The sequence below is a fragment of the Ilyonectria robusta genome, assembly GCF_021365365.1.
Source record: "Ilyonectria robusta strain PMI_751 chromosome Unknown BGZ61scaffold_8, whole genome shotgun sequence".
In the NCBI taxonomy this organism is placed as follows: domain Eukaryota; kingdom Fungi; phylum Ascomycota; class Sordariomycetes; order Hypocreales; family Nectriaceae; genus Ilyonectria; species Ilyonectria robusta.
This window is the reverse complement of record NW_025764442.1, coordinates 1,485,514-1,507,864: the sequence shown is the minus strand read 5'-3', so window position 1 is coordinate 1,507,864 and position 22,351 is coordinate 1,485,514. Positions and strand designations below refer to the sequence as shown.

The 22,351-nt window shown below is 56.2% G+C and overlaps 6 protein-coding genes and 1 non-coding gene across 7 annotated transcripts; 5 read left to right on the top strand and 2 right to left on the bottom strand.

The window, feature by feature from the left end:
- Positions 1-577: 577 nt before the first annotated feature.
- On the top strand, positions 578-4,096 carry BGZ61DRAFT_493462 (uncharacterized protein; the record flags this gene model as incomplete). Its single annotated transcript, XM_046250655.1, has 3 exons — positions 578-1,655; positions 1,708-2,870; positions 2,921-4,096. The coding sequence occupies 3 exons, from the start codon at positions 578-580 to the stop codon at positions 4,094-4,096; spliced, it is 3,417 nt and encodes a 1,138-aa protein (XP_046105605.1).
- Positions 4,097-5,464: 1,368 nt separating this feature from the next.
- BGZ61DRAFT_350489 (serine hydroxymethyltransferase) lies at positions 5,465-7,150 on the bottom strand (the record flags this gene model as incomplete). Its single annotated transcript, XM_046240237.1, has 4 exons — positions 5,465-6,455; positions 6,522-6,886; positions 6,955-7,005; positions 7,103-7,150. 4 exons carry the CDS (start codon positions 7,148-7,150, stop codon positions 5,465-5,467), a joined length of 1,455 nt encoding a protein of 484 aa, XP_046105604.1.
- A 1,161-nt stretch (positions 7,151-8,311) lies between these two features.
- BGZ61DRAFT_t111 lies at positions 8,312-8,416 on the top strand. Its single transcript has one exon. It is a non-coding gene; the product is annotated as a tRNA-Met (tRNA).
- A 3,044-nt stretch (positions 8,417-11,460) lies between these two features.
- BGZ61DRAFT_450364 (uncharacterized protein) lies at positions 11,461-12,630 on the bottom strand. The gene has a single exon (XM_046245724.1). The coding sequence runs from the start codon at positions 12,475-12,477 to the stop codon at positions 11,575-11,577; it is 903 nt and encodes a 300-aa protein (XP_046105603.1). The 5' UTR covers positions 12,478-12,630; the 3' UTR covers positions 11,461-11,574.
- A 3,093-nt stretch (positions 12,631-15,723) lies between these two features.
- On the top strand, positions 15,724-18,760 carry BGZ61DRAFT_477321 (uncharacterized protein; the record flags this gene model as incomplete). The annotated part of the gene is made up of 8 exons (XM_046248880.1): positions 15,724-15,880; positions 15,934-16,137; positions 16,186-16,268; positions 16,329-16,508; positions 16,567-16,659; positions 16,714-16,870; positions 16,925-17,169; positions 17,228-18,760. The coding sequence occupies 8 exons, from the start codon at positions 15,724-15,726 to the stop codon at positions 18,758-18,760; spliced, it is 2,652 nt and encodes an 883-aa protein (XP_046105602.1).
- A 487-nt stretch (positions 18,761-19,247) lies between these two features.
- BGZ61DRAFT_505752 (60S ribosomal protein L3) lies at positions 19,248-21,096 on the top strand. The gene is made up of 5 exons (XM_046251843.1): positions 19,248-19,322; positions 19,375-19,460; positions 19,540-19,696; positions 19,749-20,422; positions 20,478-21,096. The coding sequence occupies exons 1-5, from the start codon at positions 19,317-19,319 to the stop codon at positions 20,728-20,730; spliced, it is 1,176 nt and encodes a 391-aa protein (XP_046105601.1). The 5' UTR covers positions 19,248-19,316; the 3' UTR covers positions 20,731-21,096.
- Positions 21,097-21,501: 405 nt separating this feature from the next.
- BGZ61DRAFT_531850 (uncharacterized protein) lies at positions 21,502-22,058 on the top strand (the record flags this gene model as incomplete). The annotated part of the gene is made up of 2 exons (XM_046253780.1): positions 21,502-21,733; positions 21,814-22,058. 2 exons carry the CDS (start codon positions 21,502-21,504, stop codon positions 22,056-22,058), a joined length of 477 nt encoding a protein of 158 aa, XP_046105600.1.
- Positions 22,059-22,351: the final 293 nt, after the last annotated feature.

Genomic DNA, 22,351 nt, shown 5'->3' with positions numbered 1-22,351 from the left:
GAACACGTGACTGCGCTCATGACAAGCTGACAAAGGCCCTTTGTGCATCGAGTCGCCAGAGCTGGTGCAGGACCCAGTACGGAGTACATGCCGCGCAAACAGCGACACAGGTTGGGCGTGCCGAGAACTGGATCAGCGCATGGAAGGAGGCCGTAGACAGTGATTCCAGGCGTCGGAGCCCCGTCTCGCAGTGTAATTCCTCGCATGCGACCGCGTTTCCGCCGTGACCGGTCTTGCGGCGTCCGTTCCTCCAGGTCGTCGGTACCAGCGCGCCGCTGCCAGCGAACCTTGGCCCAGCAGGAAAAGTCCCGCTTCGGGAAAGGTACAAGCCTCCCCCCAAATCCTCAACCTCACCTCTTGAACAGACGACAAACCGGCCCATCGCGAGCCATCAAACAACCACCGCCCCAAGCGCTGTTCGTTGCGAAACTCGGCCGGCCATCTCTATCGATGTCGCTCTTTTGTCCCATGTTGTCCTGATCTTCTCAATCGCCCTCGGTTTGGCCGTACGCGAAGCGCATCTCCAAGCGCATGGCGACTCGCGCCCCGTCGTCGCTTCCATCGCCCCGGGCCCAATATGTCGCTCCCCAACGGCCAGCCTGCCTGGCATCCTCCCTCCTTGCATCATACAAACTCCAGCCGAAGTCTACACCATCTCGACGATGCTTCAGCGCGTACCCAGACCCCCGTCGATAACTCCGTCTCCTTGATGCCTGAGGCACAACTTGATATCGAGGAAGAGAACCGACGCGCCCTCTTCGCGGATCTTTATCGCAAGACCGAGGACAAGGTCGCGCTGCTCTTTGCTGATGATGGTTCATACAACTATCCCGCGATCAGCGCGCTGCGCCGCTCCCCGGCCGAGTCCGCCGCGGTCATCCCACCCACGACCGATCACGAGCCTATCAGAGAACCGCCACTCAAGAAGGCGAAGCGAACCATCGACGAAGACGACTACGACGATGACGATGACGAAGACGAAGACGAAGAACCCGCGCCACCCGCCGTCAAGTCTCAAGCCGCCGCTGTTGCTGCTGCGAGCTCCTTGCTCTCCCCCTCTAAATCAGGCAGTTCCCCTGTCCACTCCGTGCCATCACCCGGGAAGCAAGGCGACAAGTCCAAGGATCAGGATGGCTCGCAAGGCAAAGACAAGTCCGGCGAAGACGCCATCAAGAAGTTGGAGGAGGCCCGGACTGCAACCGAAGAGGCTGCACGAAGGAGTTTCCACACCATCTTCCATACCTTGGAAAACGACCGTGCCGCCATGCTAGAACAACAGCAACTCGAAGACTCCGAGAAGCAACTCCAAGCAGAGATGGACCACAACCATACTTCAAACACCAGTAATATCCAGGCTACAAACCATGGCTCTCTCAGCAGCGCAAACCTGGGCGCATCCAGCCTGACCCTCAAGCATCTTATCGCTAGAATCGACATGAAGCGTGACCAAGTCCGCGCCTCGGATGCGGAACTTCGACTCTTGATGAACGAGGTCCGGAAGAATCGAAGCAAATGGGCTAGCGAGGAGAATGTCAACCAGGAGGAGCTGTATGAGGCCGTGGAGAAGGTCTTGACAGAGCTAAAGGCGCATACCGAATACTCCACCCCCTTCCTGACTAGGGTGAACAAGAGAGATGCGCCCGATTACTATAATTGTGAGATGCCACATCCGGCTCCACAACCCCAGCCTAGCTGACATCTTAACAGTTATTAAAAACCCCATGGATCTGGGTTCGATGACCAAGAAACTAAAATCCCTAACGTACAAGTCGAAGGCTGATTTCGTCGTGGATCTTAACCTGATCTGGGACAACTGCCTCAAGTACAACCAGGATATGAACCACCCTCTTCGACGCATGGCAAACGGCATGAGGAAGGAAGCCGAGAAGCTCATTCCTCTCATACCCGATCTCACCATCCGGCCCCGGGCTGAAGTCGAAGCCGAGGAGCGAAGAAAACAAAACGGCGGCGAAGACGACGCTGGGGAGGATTCGGATGACGAGCCCATCATGTCTTCACGGGGTCGTAAGGCCGGAAGCAAAGGGGCAAACAAGTCACGAAAAGCACATAATGACCAAAAGGAAGACACCCCATCGATCGACCAGAAGCCGATCCTGCAGGTGAATGGATTTCTCAAAATGGGTCGTGAGGGTTCTGAAGCTGTGGATGGCAGTAACGGCTTCGCCACCCCTCCAATAGCCGGATCCATCACTCCTGGCGGCATCAACGGACACTCAGGAATCGGAAGCAATGCCGATGCTATGGACATCGATGGCCCCACTCTCAATGGCATGGCGCTGAATCAGGCATTTGGCGAGGCCGTTGAGCAAGTCTACGAGGACGAGGAGTACAAGATCTGGAAACAGACAACCAAGAAAGACCGCGCTCTAGCCTCCAAGGAGCGCTATCTCCTCTTCAGGGAAGACAAGTTCAATATTGAGGCTCCAGCATTGGTTCGCACCAAGGCTAGTATGCGTCGATTCTTGAAGCACCAGAGGGAAGCGGAGGCGCAGGGCATTTCGCATGCCCAGGCCAGTTCTGATCCCATGATTGGAAAGGAGACTGCGACCATACCATCCGAGATCCTGGCCCACGAGATTGAGGAGGAAGCGGACAAGGTGATTCCTGATTACTATGATGCCCTAAGCAACATTCCGGACATCCAACCCAAGCTCCAATGGGTGGAAGATGGAGAAGGACAGGTCATTAACCAGCATGAAGACTTTCTCCACCTTGTGCCACCTGGAAGCTTCACTGCCCCGAAAGGTCGTCTGACGAAGAAAATGGACGAAAACATCCACCAGATTCAGGAGACGAGGAAGCTTGCAACAAAGATTTCTGTGATCAAGCAGATGCAAGTCCAAACTCAGGCACGTCTACCCACCAAACCCCTGAATGATTATGTACTAATACTCTACAGGTCTACACCAACCAGTTTCCAAAATCGAATATGCAGGCCTTCACGGAGCAGGATATTGAGCCGCATTTCGTCGGCGACGACGGCCCGGTAATGTGTGCCGAAACTTGCCAAATTGCCCTGAAGCGGTCCATTGCCAAGATTCTCTACACCACTGGATTTGAGGAACTCCAACCTTCGGCCATGGATACCTTCACGGGAGTCGTGGCGGATTACTTTCAGAAGTTGATCCGAACATTCAACGTCTACAACGAGTCTGAGAAGAAGGCGGCCCTATCAACTGTCGACGGTCCTAAGTTTCAACCTCGATTCACCCCTGAGGAGGTCATCTTGCACACCTTGGACGAGAGCGGTACCGACATTGCTCAACTGGAGATTTATGCCAAGGATGATGTTGACAGACTGAGCTCCAAGCTTGGTGGTCTGCATGAGAGAATGAAGCTCCATCTGACGGATCTCCTTCGCCCCGCTCTGACGGGAGACTCTGGAACCGATGGAGTTGGCGCATTCAATGATGGCAGTGAACAGTTCGTCAGTGGTGACTTCGCGGAAGATCTTGGTGAAGACTTCTTCGGCTTCCGTGCTTTGGGTCTGGATAAGGAGATGGGTCTGGAAATGATATCTGTGCCCTTGCATCTCCTCCAGAGCAGGGTCCGCAACCAGTATCAGATGCAGACCCAAACGGCGGGAACTTCGACAGAAGAGCTGCTAGCGTCACTCACGCCGTCCGACCCGGTTACTAGAGAGAACATTCAAGAACAGATTGGCTTGGTCAAGAACTTCTTCCTGGCCAAGCTCCACGCTAATGGCGACCAACCTCTCGTTGAAGACGAAGATCTCCCTACCAAGCAGAAGAAGCCCCGCCCCCGCCTGGGTGCAAGCGGAAAGATTGTTACCGCCCAGAAGCGTCCTCCAAAGGAGCAGCTGGCTCTTGCCAAGAAGAAGAAGAAACTCGAGGCCGCAGCGGCCGAAGCCAAGCTAAATCCTTCTCCTGAGAAGGGCGGATCCATCAACAATACCCCTGCCAAAAAGAAGTCCATGAGCGCTGCCACCGGGGCACCCCCCAACCCTGCTGTCATTGCGTTGGCACCCAGCATGGAACGGGCGGACAGCATGCAAAGCGGTACCGACAAGGACGATACTATCGGCATGATGAGCCCGGAGAGCATTGCTCAGTAGGCCAGGCAGGATTTCCGGGACTCGGTGGGATAACGACAACACGAGGGTCGATTACTTGTGGCTCAGTCACAAACGCGACCCAAGACATTTTGAATGATAGATCCGGCGGATCATGTCTGGCGCTGGCACGACGACCATGGGATTGGCAGCGATGCCAACTTGGACAGCAAACCCTGCGGTCTCAAAAAGGAGTTTCTCTCTGCTTCAGTCTCCTTCTTATACAACCCCTTGTATTAACTGCATCTTATATCTGCTTTACCCCTTATTACCCCTTCTCCTCAGTCTCGGTCATACCCCCAGGTCCCACCCCCAAGGCTGGCCTTTCCCTTGTCTTCCTTTCTTTGATTTCCTGTTTCTCTTCACGCTACCTGCTTTATCAACTTCAGAGCTCACACATCTCATCTTCACGGCGTTTGTTTAAAAAGGGCAGGGGACAGTGTACACAGCGCGGTTGCATTGGAAGAACGACATGCCGAATATACCTTGGACGAGCGACGACATCGTCTTGCGGGTCACCACTGCCCCATTCCTGCTGCAATACCGACGGCTCCTTTTTTTTCCTTCTTCTTTTTAGTTCCTGCGCTGGTCCTTTGGAAAATTAAAACATGTACGGATTTGGCTTACCCCAGGCTGAAACGGGGACCTACCTACCGGGCCTGATGTGGTGGAATCTGGCCAATGGGTGATGTGGACGACCCGAGTGTTTGATATATGATGATTCGGTTGGGGTGTGGTATTGGCGCGTGGTACAATGGTAGTGGTAAATGAGATGGTTGGATTGATTCACGTCATGTGTCGTTGCTGGAGGATTGAGGGTGTGGATGGGCAACGAGGCGACAGCTATGTGTGTGGGTGTGGATAGTTACGAGTAGGCAATGGAAAACAACTTTGAACGAAAAGCCCGCTCTTGAATTCGTGCATGACTCTTGTGGAAAGTGAATGGTCGCGAAGGAGACATCAAAGGGGTACTGAATACGATTGTTGTATTCAGCTGCTTGTTTGTCCAAGTCCCCGGAGGAACGTCACGAACAGAGGAGACCAAAGGCGTCTTCCTAGATAACCTGAACCCATACTCCCACCACCCAATCCGTTTTTGTTGAAGGATTTTTGATACCACAAACACATCCCTTTAAAATCCAAAGATATCAAACAACTAGTTATTGCGCCTTGATGAAATGCATGCTTGTTGAACGTTTCGCCATTTGCCTCATCCATGTTAAATCGCCTCTTTCATTTAATTTTGGAGCAACCCTTTTGACGAAAATGGGTTGCTCCGCGTGTTGACCTGCTTGCCCATCGCTCGTGTTGAAGAACTTAAGTTAACTTTAGACAAGACAGCTAGGTAAGGTCGGTTGGTTGGTTGGCAATTTAGATGCCGGCATCCAGGCGCCAGCCCTCAACGGGGAGGGGGAAGGTGTTGCACCAGGCGGCAATCTCCTTGCGGAGCTCGTTGATCTTCTCAACCTCACCGCCAGAAACCTTGGCCTTGAAGTCCCTGAGCTTGTTGGCCTCCTTGGGAAGAGAAGCCTGGACGTCCTTGCAGATCTTGATGGCGTCGACAATGTACTGGCCGACACGCTCGAACTCCTTCTCTCCGAAGCCACGGGAGGTCATGGCGGGGGTGCCAATGCGGATACCGCAGGGAGTAAGAGCGCTCTTGTCACCGGGAATAGAGTTCTTGTTGCAGGCAATGTTGATCTGCTCAAGGACGGCCTCGACACGGGCACCGTCCAGGCTGTGCTGGCGAAGGTCCATGAGGACCATGTGGCTGTCGGTGCCGTCAGAGACAAGCTTGTGGCCGAGGGTCTTGAAGGTGTTCTCCAGGGTCTTGGCGTTGGAGACAACCTTCTCCTGGTAGGCCTTGAATTCGGGGGTAGCAGCCTGCTTGAGGGCAACAGCCAGGGCAGTGATGGTGTGGTTGTGGGGGCCGCCCTGGTGACCGGGGAAGACGGAGAAGTTGATGGGGTTCTCGAGGTCGAAGGGGGTCTCAACACCGGTCTTGGGGTTGACAGAGCGGACACCCTTGCGGAAGAAGATCATGGCACCACGGGGGCCACGGAGGGACTTGTGGGTGGTGGTGGTGACAATGTCGGCGTAGAGGAAGGGGGAGGGGATGACCTCGGCGGCAACGAGACCGGAGATGTGGGCCATGTCGACAACAAGGTAAGCACCAACGGAGTCGGCAATCTTGCGCATGCGGGCGTAGTCGATGAGGCGGCAGTAGGCAGAGGTACCAGCAACGAGGACCTTGGGGCGGTAGAGCTGGGCGTTCTTCTCGAGGGTGTCATAGTCAATGATGCCGGTCTCGAGGTCGACACGGTAGGGCATGGTCTCGAAGTAGGTGGAGACAGCAGAGATCCTGGAAGACGGTTAGCGTTCAGGGTCCAAGTCGTTGCGTGTAACATATGTTGAGGGTCTGACTCACTTTCGCTGGGGGGTCTGGTAACCGTGGCTCAGATGGCCACCGTGGGGGAGGTCAAGACCCATGAGACGACCGTGAGGGGGCATGATGGCCTGGTAGACCTGGAGGTTGGCAGGGCTGCCGGAGAGGCACTGAACATTGACACCCCACTTCTCGGAGTCGACGTGGAAGGCCTCGAGGGCACGGCGCTGGCACAGCAGCTCGATCTGGTCGATGTGCTGGTTGCCGCCGTAGTAGCGAGCGCCGGGGTAGCCCTCAGAGTACTTGTTGGACATGGGGGAACCAAGAGCATCGAAAACGGCACGGGAAGTGATGTTCTCAGAGGCGATGAGGACAATGGACTCGCGCTGGCGCTTGATCTCATCCTTCTATTGTGGGTGTTGGTGAGTGCACCTTGGTGGGCTGGCGGGATACCAGCAAATTCAGGGAGACGTACCATGATGGAGGCGACCTCGGGGTCGGAGTCGAGAAGAGACTTCTCGAGCATCTACACGGGTGAGTCAGTCGACTGGACGATTTCTTCCAACATGACGAGACGGCGCAAGAGGCTTGTCAGTGGATGGTGAATAGCGGGGTGAACGAACCTCCTTGTGAGACGCGGGGAGCGCATACTCGGCATTGGGGGGAGCCATTGTGTCTGGTCAATTGAAGATGCTGTGAAGCTGTGAAGATGGAGACGAGTGTGAGAGAGGATGGAGAGGAGGAGGGAAGAAAGAAAAAGAGGGAAGGCTCGGAAGGTAGATGTAGAAAAATTTCCCTGGGCTTGGGTGGCCTTGGATTGGGCGGCCTGGATTGGGTGTGGCCTGGGGCTCCGAGTCGAGGACGCACACTGCAAAATCGACCGCGAGCGGCGGCGGGGTACCGGCAGGTGCGGGGTCTTGATTGGTGGCGGGGGCTCCGATAATGGGCGACAGACGGTTACTGTCACCTCTAGAGGGAAAAAAATTGGTTACCCTGGAGCCCGGAGGTTCGGCGCTCCAACTAGGACGCTTTGCGGGCTAGCGCAGGTAAACGTTGCTGCTTTTATCCCTCTGCGCAGTCGGTTTTTCTGCGCGAGATGAGGAATTAATCTCGTCTTTCACTAAGAGGTTGCGGACAATACGTGACTCAGTCCGTCCGGCGAGAAGTCGGCGCTGGTGGTGATGCTGTCATCCATCGCTGAGCGACCAGTCTTAGAACCCCGCCACGCCAAAAGAGGACCGCCAGACGACGAATTACGTACGGGTTCCGGATCCCATCAGGTCATCGAGGTCACCCACAGGGCACCCAGGAACAAACTGGCGGGCAAAACATGCGGGGAGGGGAGAGTCAGGCACATATCCCAAGCCATTGTCGTACTCCAGCAACGCCTCGGAGACGAAACAGGTGGTACCAATCTGCGTCCATTGTTCCAGGTCCTGCTACCCGGGAGACAATCAGGGCGCTCTAGATTCCCCTGAGCTTCACGCGGTCACTACAGATTCCAAGAGCAGTCATCTAGGTAGCAAACCCCACCAGCTAGCTACTCCAACGCTGCGGAGATCACCTCACCATGGCTGCAAGCAGAACTCCGGCCACAGCCAAACCGGCATAACCTGCCACCTGTTGGTGTTCCACCCAAGGGGTCCCCACACGCTGCATCACCGCCACACCACCACCCACTCAAACTCCCATCTGCAAAACCATTACCCACACAGCGTCCCTGAATTACAAACTGAACCAGCACACAAACTGACCGCTCTGGCTACTTAACTATATCTTCGAGCCGAACAACACCATCCGGAAAGGGATTAGTTCCCTCATCCAGCACTTCCGTCGGTGTGGCTCAGTTGGTTAGAGCGTTGGTCTCATATAAACATATGACTTGGCCAAAGGTCAGGGACATCCAAAGGTCGAGAGTTCGAGCCTCTCCACCGACAGAACTCACCTTTTTGCCGGTCACGACTCTTAAACCATTCATTTTGGTTGTAGATACGAAGACTGGAACGGGAAGCGACACAACTTCCTAAGGTAAGTGTGGCACAGTGCGTGGGCGGTATCTTCAGTCTCATAATGAGCCCCCGATACCTTATAATCCAGCACGTAGATAATGCACTAAAGTTCAGTTACTACTAAAAGTGAGGGTTTATTCTGAGCCTGAACAAAGTATACCTTGGTATAGAATATTGAACGAATTTTAGTTCAAGCTCCGCTGTTGTTCCTTACCCAGGTAGTTCGTCGGTCGCAGATCGTACTGTGTGGGGGTTGTCTACCTACCTAGGTAAATCCATTGAAGTTGTCAAACTTCCTGCGCCAGCCTCCATATCGATACTGATTTCCGTTTTGACGTCATCTATCTACCCCATCGACATGCATGCGAAATCCCATAATAGACCACACGAGTAGGCAGATGGCGACAAACAGATGGACAGACAAGACAAGACAATGATGGCAGATGATCCCCGGCACAGACGTCTGTCCCAGATGTGTCGACGGTTGATTGGCAATACGCCAAATACCAGTCCCAACAGATCAAAAACGGGCCAACACGGCCTTGTCTCTGAGAGAGAATGGGGGGTGAGGATCTGAGGGGTGTCTTTCATTTGCCTTTTTGTTTCTTTCTCCCCTTGTCTCAAGACAATCATGGGCGACCAACTGACCGTCTATCATGTTCCACGGCGGCGCCGGACTTCCAGCGTGACAGGGGAAGCTTCGGGCCAAGTGAGACACCGCCTACGGCATGTCCCTTGTGCAAGGGAGTTTGGATCACCGGTGGCTGACACCGCAGTGAATCCAGACTCGCGAGACGGTTCGGAGTGTCTGTGACCCAGCTAAGACAGACAGACAGCCTAGGCCGAGCGTGTCGACTTTGCATGGGGCGACTTGGTCGGCAATGCTTCGTCATTCGTGGCTCCCGACATGTCGGAATGTTCATTATTACCTAGCTTTGTCGAAGCGGCGCAAAGACGGTCTTGAATGCAGTCCATATATGCAAGGACAAATTTTTGCAAAGTACGTACGCCGTGGCAATTCACAGCAGAGACAGACCATGGTACGATGGGTGCCATCTCGGGCTTTAATTCCAACACACAGAGGTCGAGGAGATCTAAACGGGCCTCCCTCTCCCAGCCCGCTGGACCCTGGCCTGTCGCCCGAAGCGGGTTTGAGACCCATGACTAAAGTTTCCGTACGGCGGGTGTTAGGTCGTTGTCTACAGTGGGTGGTGGTTCCCTGTCGATGCTTAAGCGCGTTTGTTCCAAATTCTGGGTCCATCCCGGGGATGGCTTATTATCGCGGATTGCCTCAGGCGCGACTAGCAGACACGACATCGAGCACAAATAATCAAACTGCTCCTGATAATCGCGACGGAGGCGCATAGTCACATGACACGTCTGCGATGAGGAGCAGCATCTCCTCGAGGCTAGCAACATCCACATGGTTGCACAGGACTGTGGTAAATGTGTTTCGGGGGCGCAAGTGGGCCCTTGCAAATGGGGGACGTCGACGAAGCAGTTCAGGGATTGCCGATTTATTGATGGTGGGCGACTTGGGGGGACCGATCCATTGCCCAGGCGGCTCCGGAGGCGTAGGCCTGCACGACGGGCGATTCCTTTGGGTAAGTGTTTATTTCCATTCGCGTGCACCTATGTCACTGGGTGGAGCCTGTGCGAGCCCCAGGGAGGTTTCGTTCGGGGGACAGAAGGGAGCGGCGGTCGCTAAATACGGCGAGCGTGGAGTCGTTGCGTGGAGTCGTTGCGTGGAGTCGTGCGTGGAGTCGTGCGTGGGCGTGGGCGTGCCGGCCAAGGCCTGGCATTTGGGTTGGGATTTCGGACTGCACGTTCACGCGGCATTCCCTTTGCCTATCGGTTCCCTAGCTAACCCGTGACCTGCGACCCGCGACCTGCGACCCGCGACCTGTCGGGACGCAGCACGCAAGCTGGCGCGATCTCTTCCCTGGGTGGGGAGATCCCTGAATGTCCTGCAGCAAGGGCCGAGGCAGGTCCAAAACGTACTACGTAAACGTTGGGGGCCCTTGGCGGATCATCGGCCGTGGACAAGAGGCGGCCGTGGATGGGTCTACGGAGCACGCAAAGGGCAAAGGCTATAGTTGTCGACACTCTGGAGTGCATACTTATGGAGGCGAAACTGTGAAATAGGAACTGGTCGGCCCGTCTGTGGTGAGAACCTTCCGAGGCCGAAAGTGGAACAACGTCCAACAGTTAACACGTGTGGCGTCCGCCATCTCCAGCCCACACAGTTCACAGCCCGCAGCAGCCACAGGGTGATGTACCGCGTCGGTGCTTCTTATGACGGCGGTGGGTAGTGGTGGTGTGGATGAGGGCGAGACAAGGCATGGATGTTGGGGCATGGATGAGATGGGATGAGATGGCAGGATGGGATCGATCATTGGGGACGGACCAGGCTAGGCAAGACCTCCCGTATTTCTTCATTCCCACATCCCGCCGCTGGTCTTGCGGCCCCAAGAATTCTGGTGCTCATCACAACCAAAGCGAGTCAAGCTTAGAGGGCGGGTGTGCGGAGGCTTTTGAACAGACAAGGGCGGCAAAACAGCCAGCGCGGCGGGAAGCATGAACAGGAAACAATGAGGAACCTCGGGCGGGAATCTCACACACGCCAGCAAAAACCCTTATTAAGCCTCGGCGAATAAGCTCGCTAGGACGCTAGCGGCCATACGTGAGAAAAAAAAAGCAATTCGAGACTGGCGCTGGCAAGCGGCACAATGGCGCACAGGCGTGTTTGGGCTGCTTGCCCAGCCAGATCAGATCCCCCTCTGCTCTGGTGCATTGGCACGTCAGCGAGCGGCAGCGGCAGCGGCAGCGGTAACCGGCCGGGCCAGTGGGCGGGCGGGTCTCCCAGCGTCAGGTGCTTTGGCTGCCTGCGGGCGCCGCGGAAGATTTGTCTAGGGTGCAGTCCGGAGTACGGAGACGAAGGCGAAGGCGAAAAAAGAAGCTCTTTTGGGGGGGCTGGATGCTTGCTTGGGTTTGGCTTCAGAACGACGATCAGCTCCATCTGTCAAGAACCAAAGAGCCAGCCACAAACGGCCTGCAAATCACGAGCGATATATCATAGACGTGGGCTACAGGACTTGCGGTGGAGGCGCATGGACGGGACATGGGGGATGTCTGAGATATCTGGCAGCTGGAGGGACGGGAAAAGGAAGCACAACATGAACCAGTGAGGGGATGCGACGACAAAGAGTCATGGCAGTGAGATGCTGAGACAACATGAGGTTCACGAGCCTAAGCACGAGAGCCCACACGAGAGCCCGCTCGAGAGCCTGCACACGCATACCCACACAGGAACAGCCGCCAACCACCACTTGACAACCGAAAGCGTACCGCCAGCGAAGATGGATGGGAACAAACATGCGGGCGTGCTGCACCTGCTGGGTAGCAGCAGCAACTGGGTAACTGGGGAGGTGCAGCTGCAGGGTGCATTGTGCGTGCAGGAGGGTGCGGTGCAATGCAGCGGAGGGCAGGTCGCAGACGCAGGTCTGATGCTGTTTTTGGCCTCGGGCGAGGGTGATGTGCGATGGGTGGACGAGGGGAGAAGGCGGATGGGTGTGCAGCGTTGAGTTGCAGCGTGGTGCTGCGCTGCGATGCACATCGATGCGCTGTGCTGCAGCGTTGTGCGTGGGCGTGCGGTGTGCGGTGTGCGGCGTGCGGCGTGGGTGTTGTGGGTGATAGCCGCATAGATGGGGGCTACTTTGCACACGGAGGCCGCACTTCTGGTGTCTGATCACCATCCACCAGCAACCAACAGCAACCACCGCGACAAGGAACGGGCAGCAGAAACAAGCAAAGACAGACGACGCAGCACCCGCATCAGCCCGTGCACCAGCGCAAGAACCAGCAGCAACCTTACTAGGTACGTACCGGAGCCCACAACAGAACGCCAGCGCCAAGATGCAAGCCGCAAGCCACAGACCCAGCCGCCAGCCAAGTCGAAGATGCCATCCGCCTCGTAGTAGCAACCCCATGGGCCCCAGGCCAAAGGGGGGCGTCCAGGGCAAGGGGGAGCTCCACAAGGGAACAAGGAGGGGTGTGTGCGAGAGTCTTGGGTGTGTGGAACCGAGGGACAGACAGACAGACAGCGTGTGTGGAGACTGATGATGGCGGGAGAGTCGGTGGAGGACTGGGAGGTGGGCCGAGGGGGAGGGGGAGTGAGGTTTAAATAAAAGTGGTGGGCGGTCGGGCAGGCAAGCCTAGTCATTGCAGAGAGCAAAGGCTCAAAAGAGCAGGGGTCGCAGGGAACAGGCGTGTGAGAGGGCGTCTGGTCGCGGCCAGGGCGTGGTCCGCCGCAGATGATATCGATTGATCGCATCCGTCATGTTGGGCAACCAAAGAGGCAGCTTGCGGTAGGGCGCTGGGGCCTGGGACAGCGAGGGGCGTGTCGGGTCGCCGGCTGGGAAGGGAGCCTGTGCGGCGGAGTGATGCGTGGCGGTGCGATGCGATGCGCGATGTCGATGTGACCTGGGGAGTCTATGGGGATGGGGATGGGAATGGGGAGACGGGCAGGTTGGTCGGCCGGATCGAGTTGGTGATGGTGGCATGGCATTGGGCCGCACTCAAACCACCATCTCCGCGTCAGTATTGGCTGTGTGACAATGCGGAATGGCCAATCTTTTCACCGCTTCCCAGGCCGCCGCTAAGCCCTTCCGGAAGTCACCCACGTGTTTTAGAACCGTCTTTCGTAAGCCGTTTCGGAACACTTTGGTTCCTCGGGTGGGCGATGGATGAAGCAAGGGAAACGAACGGGAGGAATAGGGGCGTTCCCGGGCCCAAGGCAGCGTCATCGGCTGGCAACAAGGTACGGGGTACGGAAGCGCTGCACGTCCCTTGCGAAACGGGACGGAGGTTGCTAATTCTGTGCGTTGAGGCTTCGGGGCATTGACGAAACCGCTCCTTGTCGTGGGTCTAGACGCTGGTAATCTGGTAATGGACCTGGAAGCTGGGAGCATGAGCACGGGGCACAGGCGCGCCGGCCGTGACGAATTTTCGTCTGATCCCTGGGCATGGCTCGAGATGAGGCTCGGTTTCAGTTCGGCGATTGAGAGAAAAGCCACGATCCTCTAAAAACCACAGGGTTGCGATCAGCGAGGATTTTTTGGGGATAGTTGACTCGAAACCCCTCCGGGCGGCGGCGCCATCGTGCTGCGGCGCAGGGGGGGGGGGTGTTCACCGAGTCGTATCAGGGTGGGATAGGTAGCAAGAGGGCATCACGGGATCGAGGAAAAAGGAATGAAGGCCAAGGCCAAAATGGTGAATCGAGTCCCAGGATTCAGCCGCAGGGATGCTGAGTTTCGACGGCAGATTGCCAGCAGTGATTGGGAGGATCCGGAAAATAGGCTTGGCTGGACTAGCCCAGAAGCGCTCCGGACGAGGGACTCGGTAGGGCAATTTTTGAGGCGAGGCGGCACTGTGATGTTGGCCCACACCAGGTACAGGCCTCAGGGGGATGGATGATGGTGGCACCCAGAAGGAAAAGAAAACACGGGGGGCTCTGATGAACGTCGAGGGCTGGGCGCTCGCCGCCTCCTCCACCATTCTTCCCCACTCGCTAGAACCGTAGGTACGTACCTACCGACCAAGTTCGACACGCCCCCACTGACTGCCCGTCCGGACAGGCAAGGTACGTACCTAACCCTCCACATCCTCATCGTTCTTGTGCGGTGCGCCACAGAGCTCGGCCGTGCGCCGCGCCGGGTATAATCGCCCAGTAGCCCCGTTTGCCTTGGCAACAGAGCATGGCATCGGGGTGCGCGACTTTGTGCCTTCACAAATCCTCCGCTCCGCACCCTAGTTGGGCCTTCAGCAAATGCATGTGGGTGTACTATCCTGGGTGTATTTTTCTTCCTTTTCGTACCGCGGCTCTGGTTACAGATACAAGCCGACAAGCATAGCACAGTATAGAGCCCACTCATTGCCGAAGGGGGACGGACGGCGGGTGGCGCCAAGGTGTTTGACAGAAGATGGATAGAATCCCGTTCCGTTCGGCGTCTCATGAACCAACGGCTCATGCTTTCCGACCGACCGAATGCTGGATCTCTGGGTAACAAGGAAAACGAGGGTCCTCCTCCAAGTTGTACTTAATGCCGGGACTATTACCTCCTCCGTACGGAGGTATGTACTGTACCTTAATTGCGGCGCATTTTGTGTGGGTGGGGATAGCAGCAGGACATCTGACGAGATGCGCGGCCCAGTTTCGAGGCCTCAGTAAATGCTGTGAGAGCAGTCGGTCCTGTACTCAGAACGCCCCAATGTGTGTGCTTCGTGAGCGAGGACCTGGTTCTTAACTATAGTACGTACCTACTGGTAAAGTGTGTGCTGTGTGTCAGCCGCGGCCAGGATGCTAGCGGCTCAGCGTGCCCTCCAGCTGCCGAACGCGCCACGACCCGCCGGCGACATGGCCTGGGGCCGCCCCATTATCTCATCGATCCCCTTCTGGCGTCGCTCTGGCGCCCCACTGGCAATGGAGGTACCCTGGTCGACAAGGACAGGTGCGGTACGCGGGTACCGCATGGCCAAGGGGTGGACCCACAGGTCACTCTCTGGGGAGGCACCGGGAGAGAGACGACGGGCTGGGCCTCTCTCAGCGCGAGTGTGGTGTGGGTGGGCTTCTGCGGGCACCGCACTAAGGCGCGAGTGGAGTTGGTGTGAGCATGTCCGAGATTGTGGCACCCCTGGACGCAACGCAGTCTTCTCGCTTGGGCGCATCCCCCTCCGTGCACCTATCCTGCCCGTTCAACCAAGAGGTGGATGTGGGTGTCGTGGGTAAGGTGAGTCTGGCTCGGCCAGCGCAGGTCTTCCTCCACCATCCTGTGCCTCTTCCCAACTCCTCACTTTCTTTCTCTCCCACTCATTCCGTCGCCTGGTACGGCTTCATCGGCGCCCTACTCTCTTCTCACCTTGCGCCCTCAGCCGCATCACGTGCTGCTCCTGCCGTCTTCGATTCCTCTTCTACCAACGCACCTTCCACCATTGACTGTGTTTTTTTCCGCTCCCGCCAAAGCGTCTGATACGCTGTAGCCGCCTCCTCCTGCCCCCGACACGCCCGAGGGCATTGACCGGATCCATCATCCCTCTTTAGCGCCGCGGTTTTCGCCAACATCGGGGGGATCCTGAATCACCGCTGAGATAACCTTTAACTATTCAGTATCCGTCGACTTCACCGTGGCACCTTCATACCTACCCCTTGCGAACATCCGCCTGTCGCCTTAGTCACCATGGCGAATCACCACGCATCGCCGACCATGATGCAGATGCAGCAGCATCAGGGCCAGGTCCCTCCTCCTCCGCCACCACCTCCTGGTGTCCAGGCTGGGCACTTCGCGCCTTCGCACCAGATCGCCGCGATGAACGAGGCTGTCTGGCTGCAGATCGGTATGTCGCCGTGTCGCGCGCCCTTCACGTCATCCCTACTTACCCCATCCCAGGAAGCTTCTCAGAGCTCTTGCGCGTCCCGGACGAAGCCATGCACGCTTACGAGCGCGCTCTTCAGGCGAATCCTAACTCGACCCCTGCCATGAACGCGATCGGAATGCTTCTCAAGGGTCGCGAGGCCTTTGACAAGGCTCTCGAGTTTTTCCGCGCCATCGTCCAGCTCGACCAGAACAATGGCGAGGCATGGGGAAACCTTGGTAGGTCGCGCATTTTCCATATGTCGGCGCATCCCTAACGCGAGACAGGACACTGCTACTTGATGACGGAGAATCTTCAAAAGGCCTACGATGCCTATCAGCAGGCCCTGGTCAACCTCCGAGACCCCAAGGTATGTATTGGTCACTCCATTCTGGCACCGCGCACCGGGACATTGCCTAATGACGCATAGGATCCCATGCTCTGGTACGGCATCGGTATTCTCTACGACCGATATGGTAGCTACGACTATGCCGAGGAGGCCTTCTCCCAGGTTATGCACATTCAGCCCGATTTCGAGAAGGCCAATGAAATTTATTTCCGGCTCGGTATAATATACAAGCAGCAGTCTAAGTACAACCAAAGTCTTGACGTAAGCCGATGACCTACATTCTTCGCGCATGGTCCCATGCTAACTGTAAAAACTTTAGTGCTTCAAGTACATTGTCAACTCTCCTCCAGGTCCCTTGACCCAGGAGGATATCTGGTTTCAGATTGGCCATGTTCATGAACAGCAAAAAGATGTGAGCCTTTTATCAGGAATTGTGGTGACAATGTGGCGGCTAACACCTTGGTAGTTTGACAGCGCCAAGGCGGCATACCAGCGCGTCTTGGACCAATCTCCTAATCACGCCAAGGTCCTTCAGCAACTCGGCTGGTTGCATCACCAGCAGAGCAACACCTATGAGAGCCAAGACCGTGCTATCCAATATCTCGAGAAGTCTGTCGGCGCAGGTATGGACATGCACTAAATTGTATCACATGATCTTGACACTGACGCGCAAATAGACAACCAGGATGCCCAGAGCTGGTACCTCCTGGGTCGGTGCTACATGTCCCAGCAGAAGTACCCCAAGGCATATGAGGCATACCAACAAGCCGTCTACCGTGACGGAAAGAACCCTACCTTCTGGTGCTCGATTGGTGTGCTCTACTACCAGATCAACCAGTACCGTGATGCTCTCGACGCTTACTCTCGAGCTATTCGATTGAACCCCTACATTTCGGAAGTCTGGTACGACTTGGGTACTCTGGTAAGTGAACTGCACAGGCGGGACAGGTTGGAGTCACATCGTGCTAACCAAGTTCCAGTATGAGAGCTGCAACAACCAAATCACAGATGCGCTGGATGCTTACCAACGTGCTGCCGAACTCGACCCCGGCAACCCACACATCAAGGCTCGCCTTCAGCTCCTCCGTTCTGGTGGCACTAATGGAGGTCCCCCACCTGCCGCTCCCCAACCCGCCGATGTGCACCCGCAGGCTTATCAGGCCGCGGGTCCTGTCGGACCTCAATGGGGAGGCTCTACTCAGCAGCCCCCTGCTTCTGGCCCCCCTCCTCCTCCCCAGGGAGCCGGAGAGAACTGGGCTGGCCGCCTCTCCAACATCAACCCCCCTCCTCAACCCCCCAACCCTTACGAGTCTCGCGGTGAGCCTTTCCGAGGAGGTCCCGCTCCTCCTCTGCAGCGACAGCCGAGTCCTCAGCAGGAGCAGCAGATGCGCCAGCCTTACAACGATATCAATCGACCTGGACCTGCGCGACGAGGCACTCCTCCCCCTCCCCAGGGCCACCAATACTCGCAACCTCCCCCTCCCCCTCCCCAATCTCAGCCCCCAGTTCCCGCCTCTGAGCGCCGAGTTGCCAACCCCAACTGGGGTGGAGCTACACCGTCTGCATCGGCTCCTCCCTCTAGCAATGCTAACGGCGCCAACCCTCCTCCTAATGGTATGGCCCCTTTCCGACCTACAAACAGCCCTCGCCCAGACGGTCGACTGGTCCACGACAACCGGATGCCGTCTCCCAAGTCGGCGTATCCCCAACATCAGGCACCGCCTCCGCTGTATCCTCACCACCCGGAAATGCCAACTCAGGGAGCTCCTGAGAACGGACCTCCTGGCCCCCCTGGCCCCCCTGGCCCCCCCGGACCTCCCGGGCCTCCTGGACCTCCTCAGTCTGTGGCCGATGTTCCCATGCAAAGGATTGACGACCGACCGCCTTCCGTCGGCCCAAAGAGAATGCGAGAGTGGGAGGAGGAGTCTGTGGCTAAGAAGCAAGCCAACGATGAAAACCGTGCTCGTCTCGACGACATGCGCCACCGACGACCATCTACTCCACCCCGCGAGTCCTACCGCCGCAACTCATCCGAAGTTCGACGTGCTGAGGACTCGCGCCGAGCGGAAGAGCAGCGTCGCCCTGAAGAGCCAAGACGGGCTGAGGAGCCACCGCGCCATCCCAGTGACAATTACCATCCTTCGGATGCTGCCCATCACCCTCCCAGCCATGCGGCAGGACCTAACCATCTTCCACCGATGCAGCAAGGTCCTGCCCCTCTACCTGGAGTTCTTGACAAGCCCCCGGCAGTCCCGACCCCTAAGGAGGAGCGGCCGCAAAGCCTGGAGCATGCTCCTGCTCCTCGCCCGGCTCCTCCTACTGCTGAACCTGAGAGGGCAGCTAGAAAAATGGAGGTTGACGAGGACTACGATGATAGTGGAGAGGATGAGAAGAAGGCCGGGATTGTCGCCAACGGATCCGGCCCCGGCTCCGCCGCCGGCGACGCGAAAACATCTACCCCTGTCAGCGCCGCCGTCAATGGAGTTTCCGGTCCTACACCAAAAGTTGAATAACGGGTGGATCTTGTGCTGCTTACGAGTCGAAGAGTTTTTGATGTGTCAAATCGTCTATTTTTTCCTTTACATGTATACCACTTTTGGAGGCCTGGTTTCTTTTGTCTTGTCAAAGACACCAAAGTATTGTCAATCCCGGGGTTTCGGTCTTTCTTGGTTACGATGTCACCGGCGAACGGTATCCGTATCGGCTCCTTTACCATAGCTCCTGAATAACTAGTATCTACACCACTTTGACGTTTGCCCATTTCTGAGTGATTTGAGTGTATTCCGTCCGGACTGAGCCCATGTGAACACTTGAGTCCGTCGAATTGAGGCGCTCACGTGACAAACTTCCATCACTGCCCTGAGTGGTCGGTCTTACCTTAGGGCTGTCGGAGTTCCCATTTCTCGGTGAGTTTGGGTTGGTGCGCTCTGAAAATGCACACGACGCACGGACCACACACTCGCTTAAAATTTCACCCACATTTTATTTCTCAACCCTCTCGTCTTTTTAACACCACGCAGGCTTCGTCAACTTCATACTAACCCCCTCAACCCACACAGCTCGTTCAAAATGAGTGTAAGTTGGCGATGGTAACAATGACTTTCTATATGGTACTGACTCTCAATAGCACCGCAAGTACGAGGCTCCTCGCCACGGCTCCCTGGCTTACCTGCCGCGAAAGCGCGCTGCCCGCCACCGTGGAAAGGTCAAGTCGTGAGTAGATCTCCGTCAGATATTTTTTCTGGCATCACCAACATTGAGAAGAACAATGGCTGACGCATTGGTTGAACAGGTTCCCCAAGGATGACGCCAAGAAGCCCGTCCACCTGACCGCCGCCATGGGCTACAAGGCCGGCATGACCACCATCGTTCGTGACCTCGACCGACCCGGCGCGAAGGCGAACAAGAAGGAAGTTGTGGAGGCGGTTTCTATCGTCGATACCCCACCTGTACGAACAATGCAGCCCGCTTGGCTATGTGCCTATGGCTAACATCTTTTAGATGATCGTTGTTGGTCTTGTGGGCTACATCGAGACTCCCCGTGGTCTCCGATCCCTCACCACCGTGTGGGCCGAGCACTTGGGCGACGAGCTCAAGCGTCGGTTCTACAAGAACTGGTACAAGTCCAAGAAGAAGGCCTTCACCAAGTACGCCAAGAAGCACTCCGAGAACAGCGGCGCTTCCATCACCCGCGAGCTCGAGCGCATCAAGAAGTACTGCACCGTCGTCCGTGTCCTCGCCCACACCCAGATCCGCAAGACTCCCCTCAAGCAGAAGAAGGCCCACCTTATGGAGATCCAGGTCAACGGTGGCTCCATCGCCGACAAGGTCGCCTTCGGCCAGGAGCTTTTCGAGAAGCCCGTGTCCATCGACTCCATCTTCGAGCAGGACGAGATGATTGATGTCATCGCCGTCACCAAGGGTCACGGTTTCTCCGGTGTCACCTCCCGATGGGGCACCAAGAAGCTTCCTCGCAAGACTCACAAGGGTCTCCGAAAGGTCGCTTGTATCGGTGCTTGGCATCCTTCCCACGTCCAGTGGACCGTCGCCCGCGCCGGTCAGGACGGATACCACCACCGAACCTCGGTCAACCACAAGATCTACCGAATTGGTAAGGGCGATGCTGAGGACAGCGCCGCCACCGAGATCGATGTCACCAAGAAGAAGATCACTCCGTATGTTAACCCTGTACATTCCACAAATATGAGACATTTGCTGACTCTTTTCCAGTCTGGGTGGCTTCGTCCGCTATGGTGAGGTCAACAACGACTTCGTCATGGTCAAGGGTTCCATTCCCGGTACCAAGAAGCGTGTCATGACTCTCCGCAAGTCCATGTTCGTGCACACCTCCCGAAGGGCCCTGGAGAAGGTCAGCCTCAAGTGGATCGACACCTCGTCCGAGTTCGGACACGGTGCTTTCCAGACCCCTGCCGAGAAGAAGCAGTACCAGGGTACCCTCAAGAAGGATCTTGCCTCCGCTTAAAGCGGCAGCTAATTTCCTTTCTTTGTCATGTCCATTGCATCGGTGTCGAGGGTTGGTTCGTTCACCTTATGTTTGGGCTGGGTTAGGTTTCATACTGGCATGAACGTAAAAAATCCAGCTAGAGGGATGGATCAAAAATTCTAACGAGATTCCCAATGTTAATTTGACTCCACCTGTTCGTTTGGTGAATGCCCTGTGTATCATGTTGCACCGTGAAGGAAATGTCTGCCTCCACAGTGTTGAGTTGATGCAGTGATGCTCGGGTACTTATTGATTTATTTTTGGAGGCTGGGTCATCGTTCCGTCTGTGGGAGTAAGAGGGATTTGATTGGCATGGTCATAGAAAAAAGATGCTCATTTTCCTTGATATCGCTGTAGAGCCATGTGAGACAAGTGATGACGTTGACAATGAAGGCTGCGCGGTCGTTGGCCAATTACTGGTTGCCAGGTTGTTCCGTGATCCGATGTCGAGCTTTCAACCGCCAACCACAGCGCTTTCCCAACCTGACGTCACCCCCGCTCCAATCTGAACAAAACATGCAGACTGTCCCACCTTGACGGCCTCAATCCATCTCCATGACGCCCAAACCGAACCTAACCCGTTTCCTGAAGATCCAATATTTCTCCTCATCAGCGAGACTATCGACGAGCCCACTTGCCAGCGTGCGAAGCATCCGTCTACCATCGACCTCATCGTCGCCAGCTACACTCCCAGCCCGGCGCCCTCCCACTTACAGCGTACGATACTTGAGCGGCACCCAATCTCTCAAGATGGCCAGCGACGAGGACTACATGGCGTTTTTGAACAAGGCGAACCAGGACACTGGTGGTGCGACGACGCAGAGCAGCAGCAAGGTGGCACTCAAGGCCAAGGACGAAGGCAGTGAGGTGCCAAAGGAGATCACCAAGGTGTGCCGCGATGCTGTGTATACCAGCGATGCGGACGAGCCGTTTGAGGAGGTTTCCCTGAAGTGGGATGGCAAGGATAGACTGCCAACTGAGTGTAAGATCTCCGCGCGCCCTCGTTGCTCACAAATACACCCGCATATTCCCATCAAGTTCCTAGCTAATATGCCCTTCTAGCCGAGTTCGCAACCCTCATAAACCACCCTTCCCCCTCCGAAGCGGAGATTTCGATCCTCGATCCTCTCTCCTGGGACTCAAAGGGCCAATACACTGACGTGCTGGAGGCCGTGCGACAGGCGACGGCTGGCAACGACGTGCGGGTGTACCGCGTGGTTCGTGATGCGACCAGGGTCGAGTACTGGCTGGTTTCGTCCAAGGACGGGAGGCTCGTGGGAGCTAAGGCTTTGGGCGTGGAGAGCTAAAGGAAAGCGATAGAAGCTTGAGAAATGATCAAATTTCCTACCTGATATACAGAGAACTGGGACATGGTCTGACGTCAGCGTATTGAGGTGATATGATCTGCGCACTGGATTCAGCCGAACAGTCTACACGTCCCAACTACTCCCAGGCCGAACCACCCCCTCATGCTTTATCGAACTTCTGACAAGAGAGATTGCCATGTAGACAAGCAATCGATTTCATGGTAACCTTTGTAAGATCAGGTCCAGATAGAAGCGTTATGTAGGCACTCAACCCCAGGTCCTTCTAGTGTTTA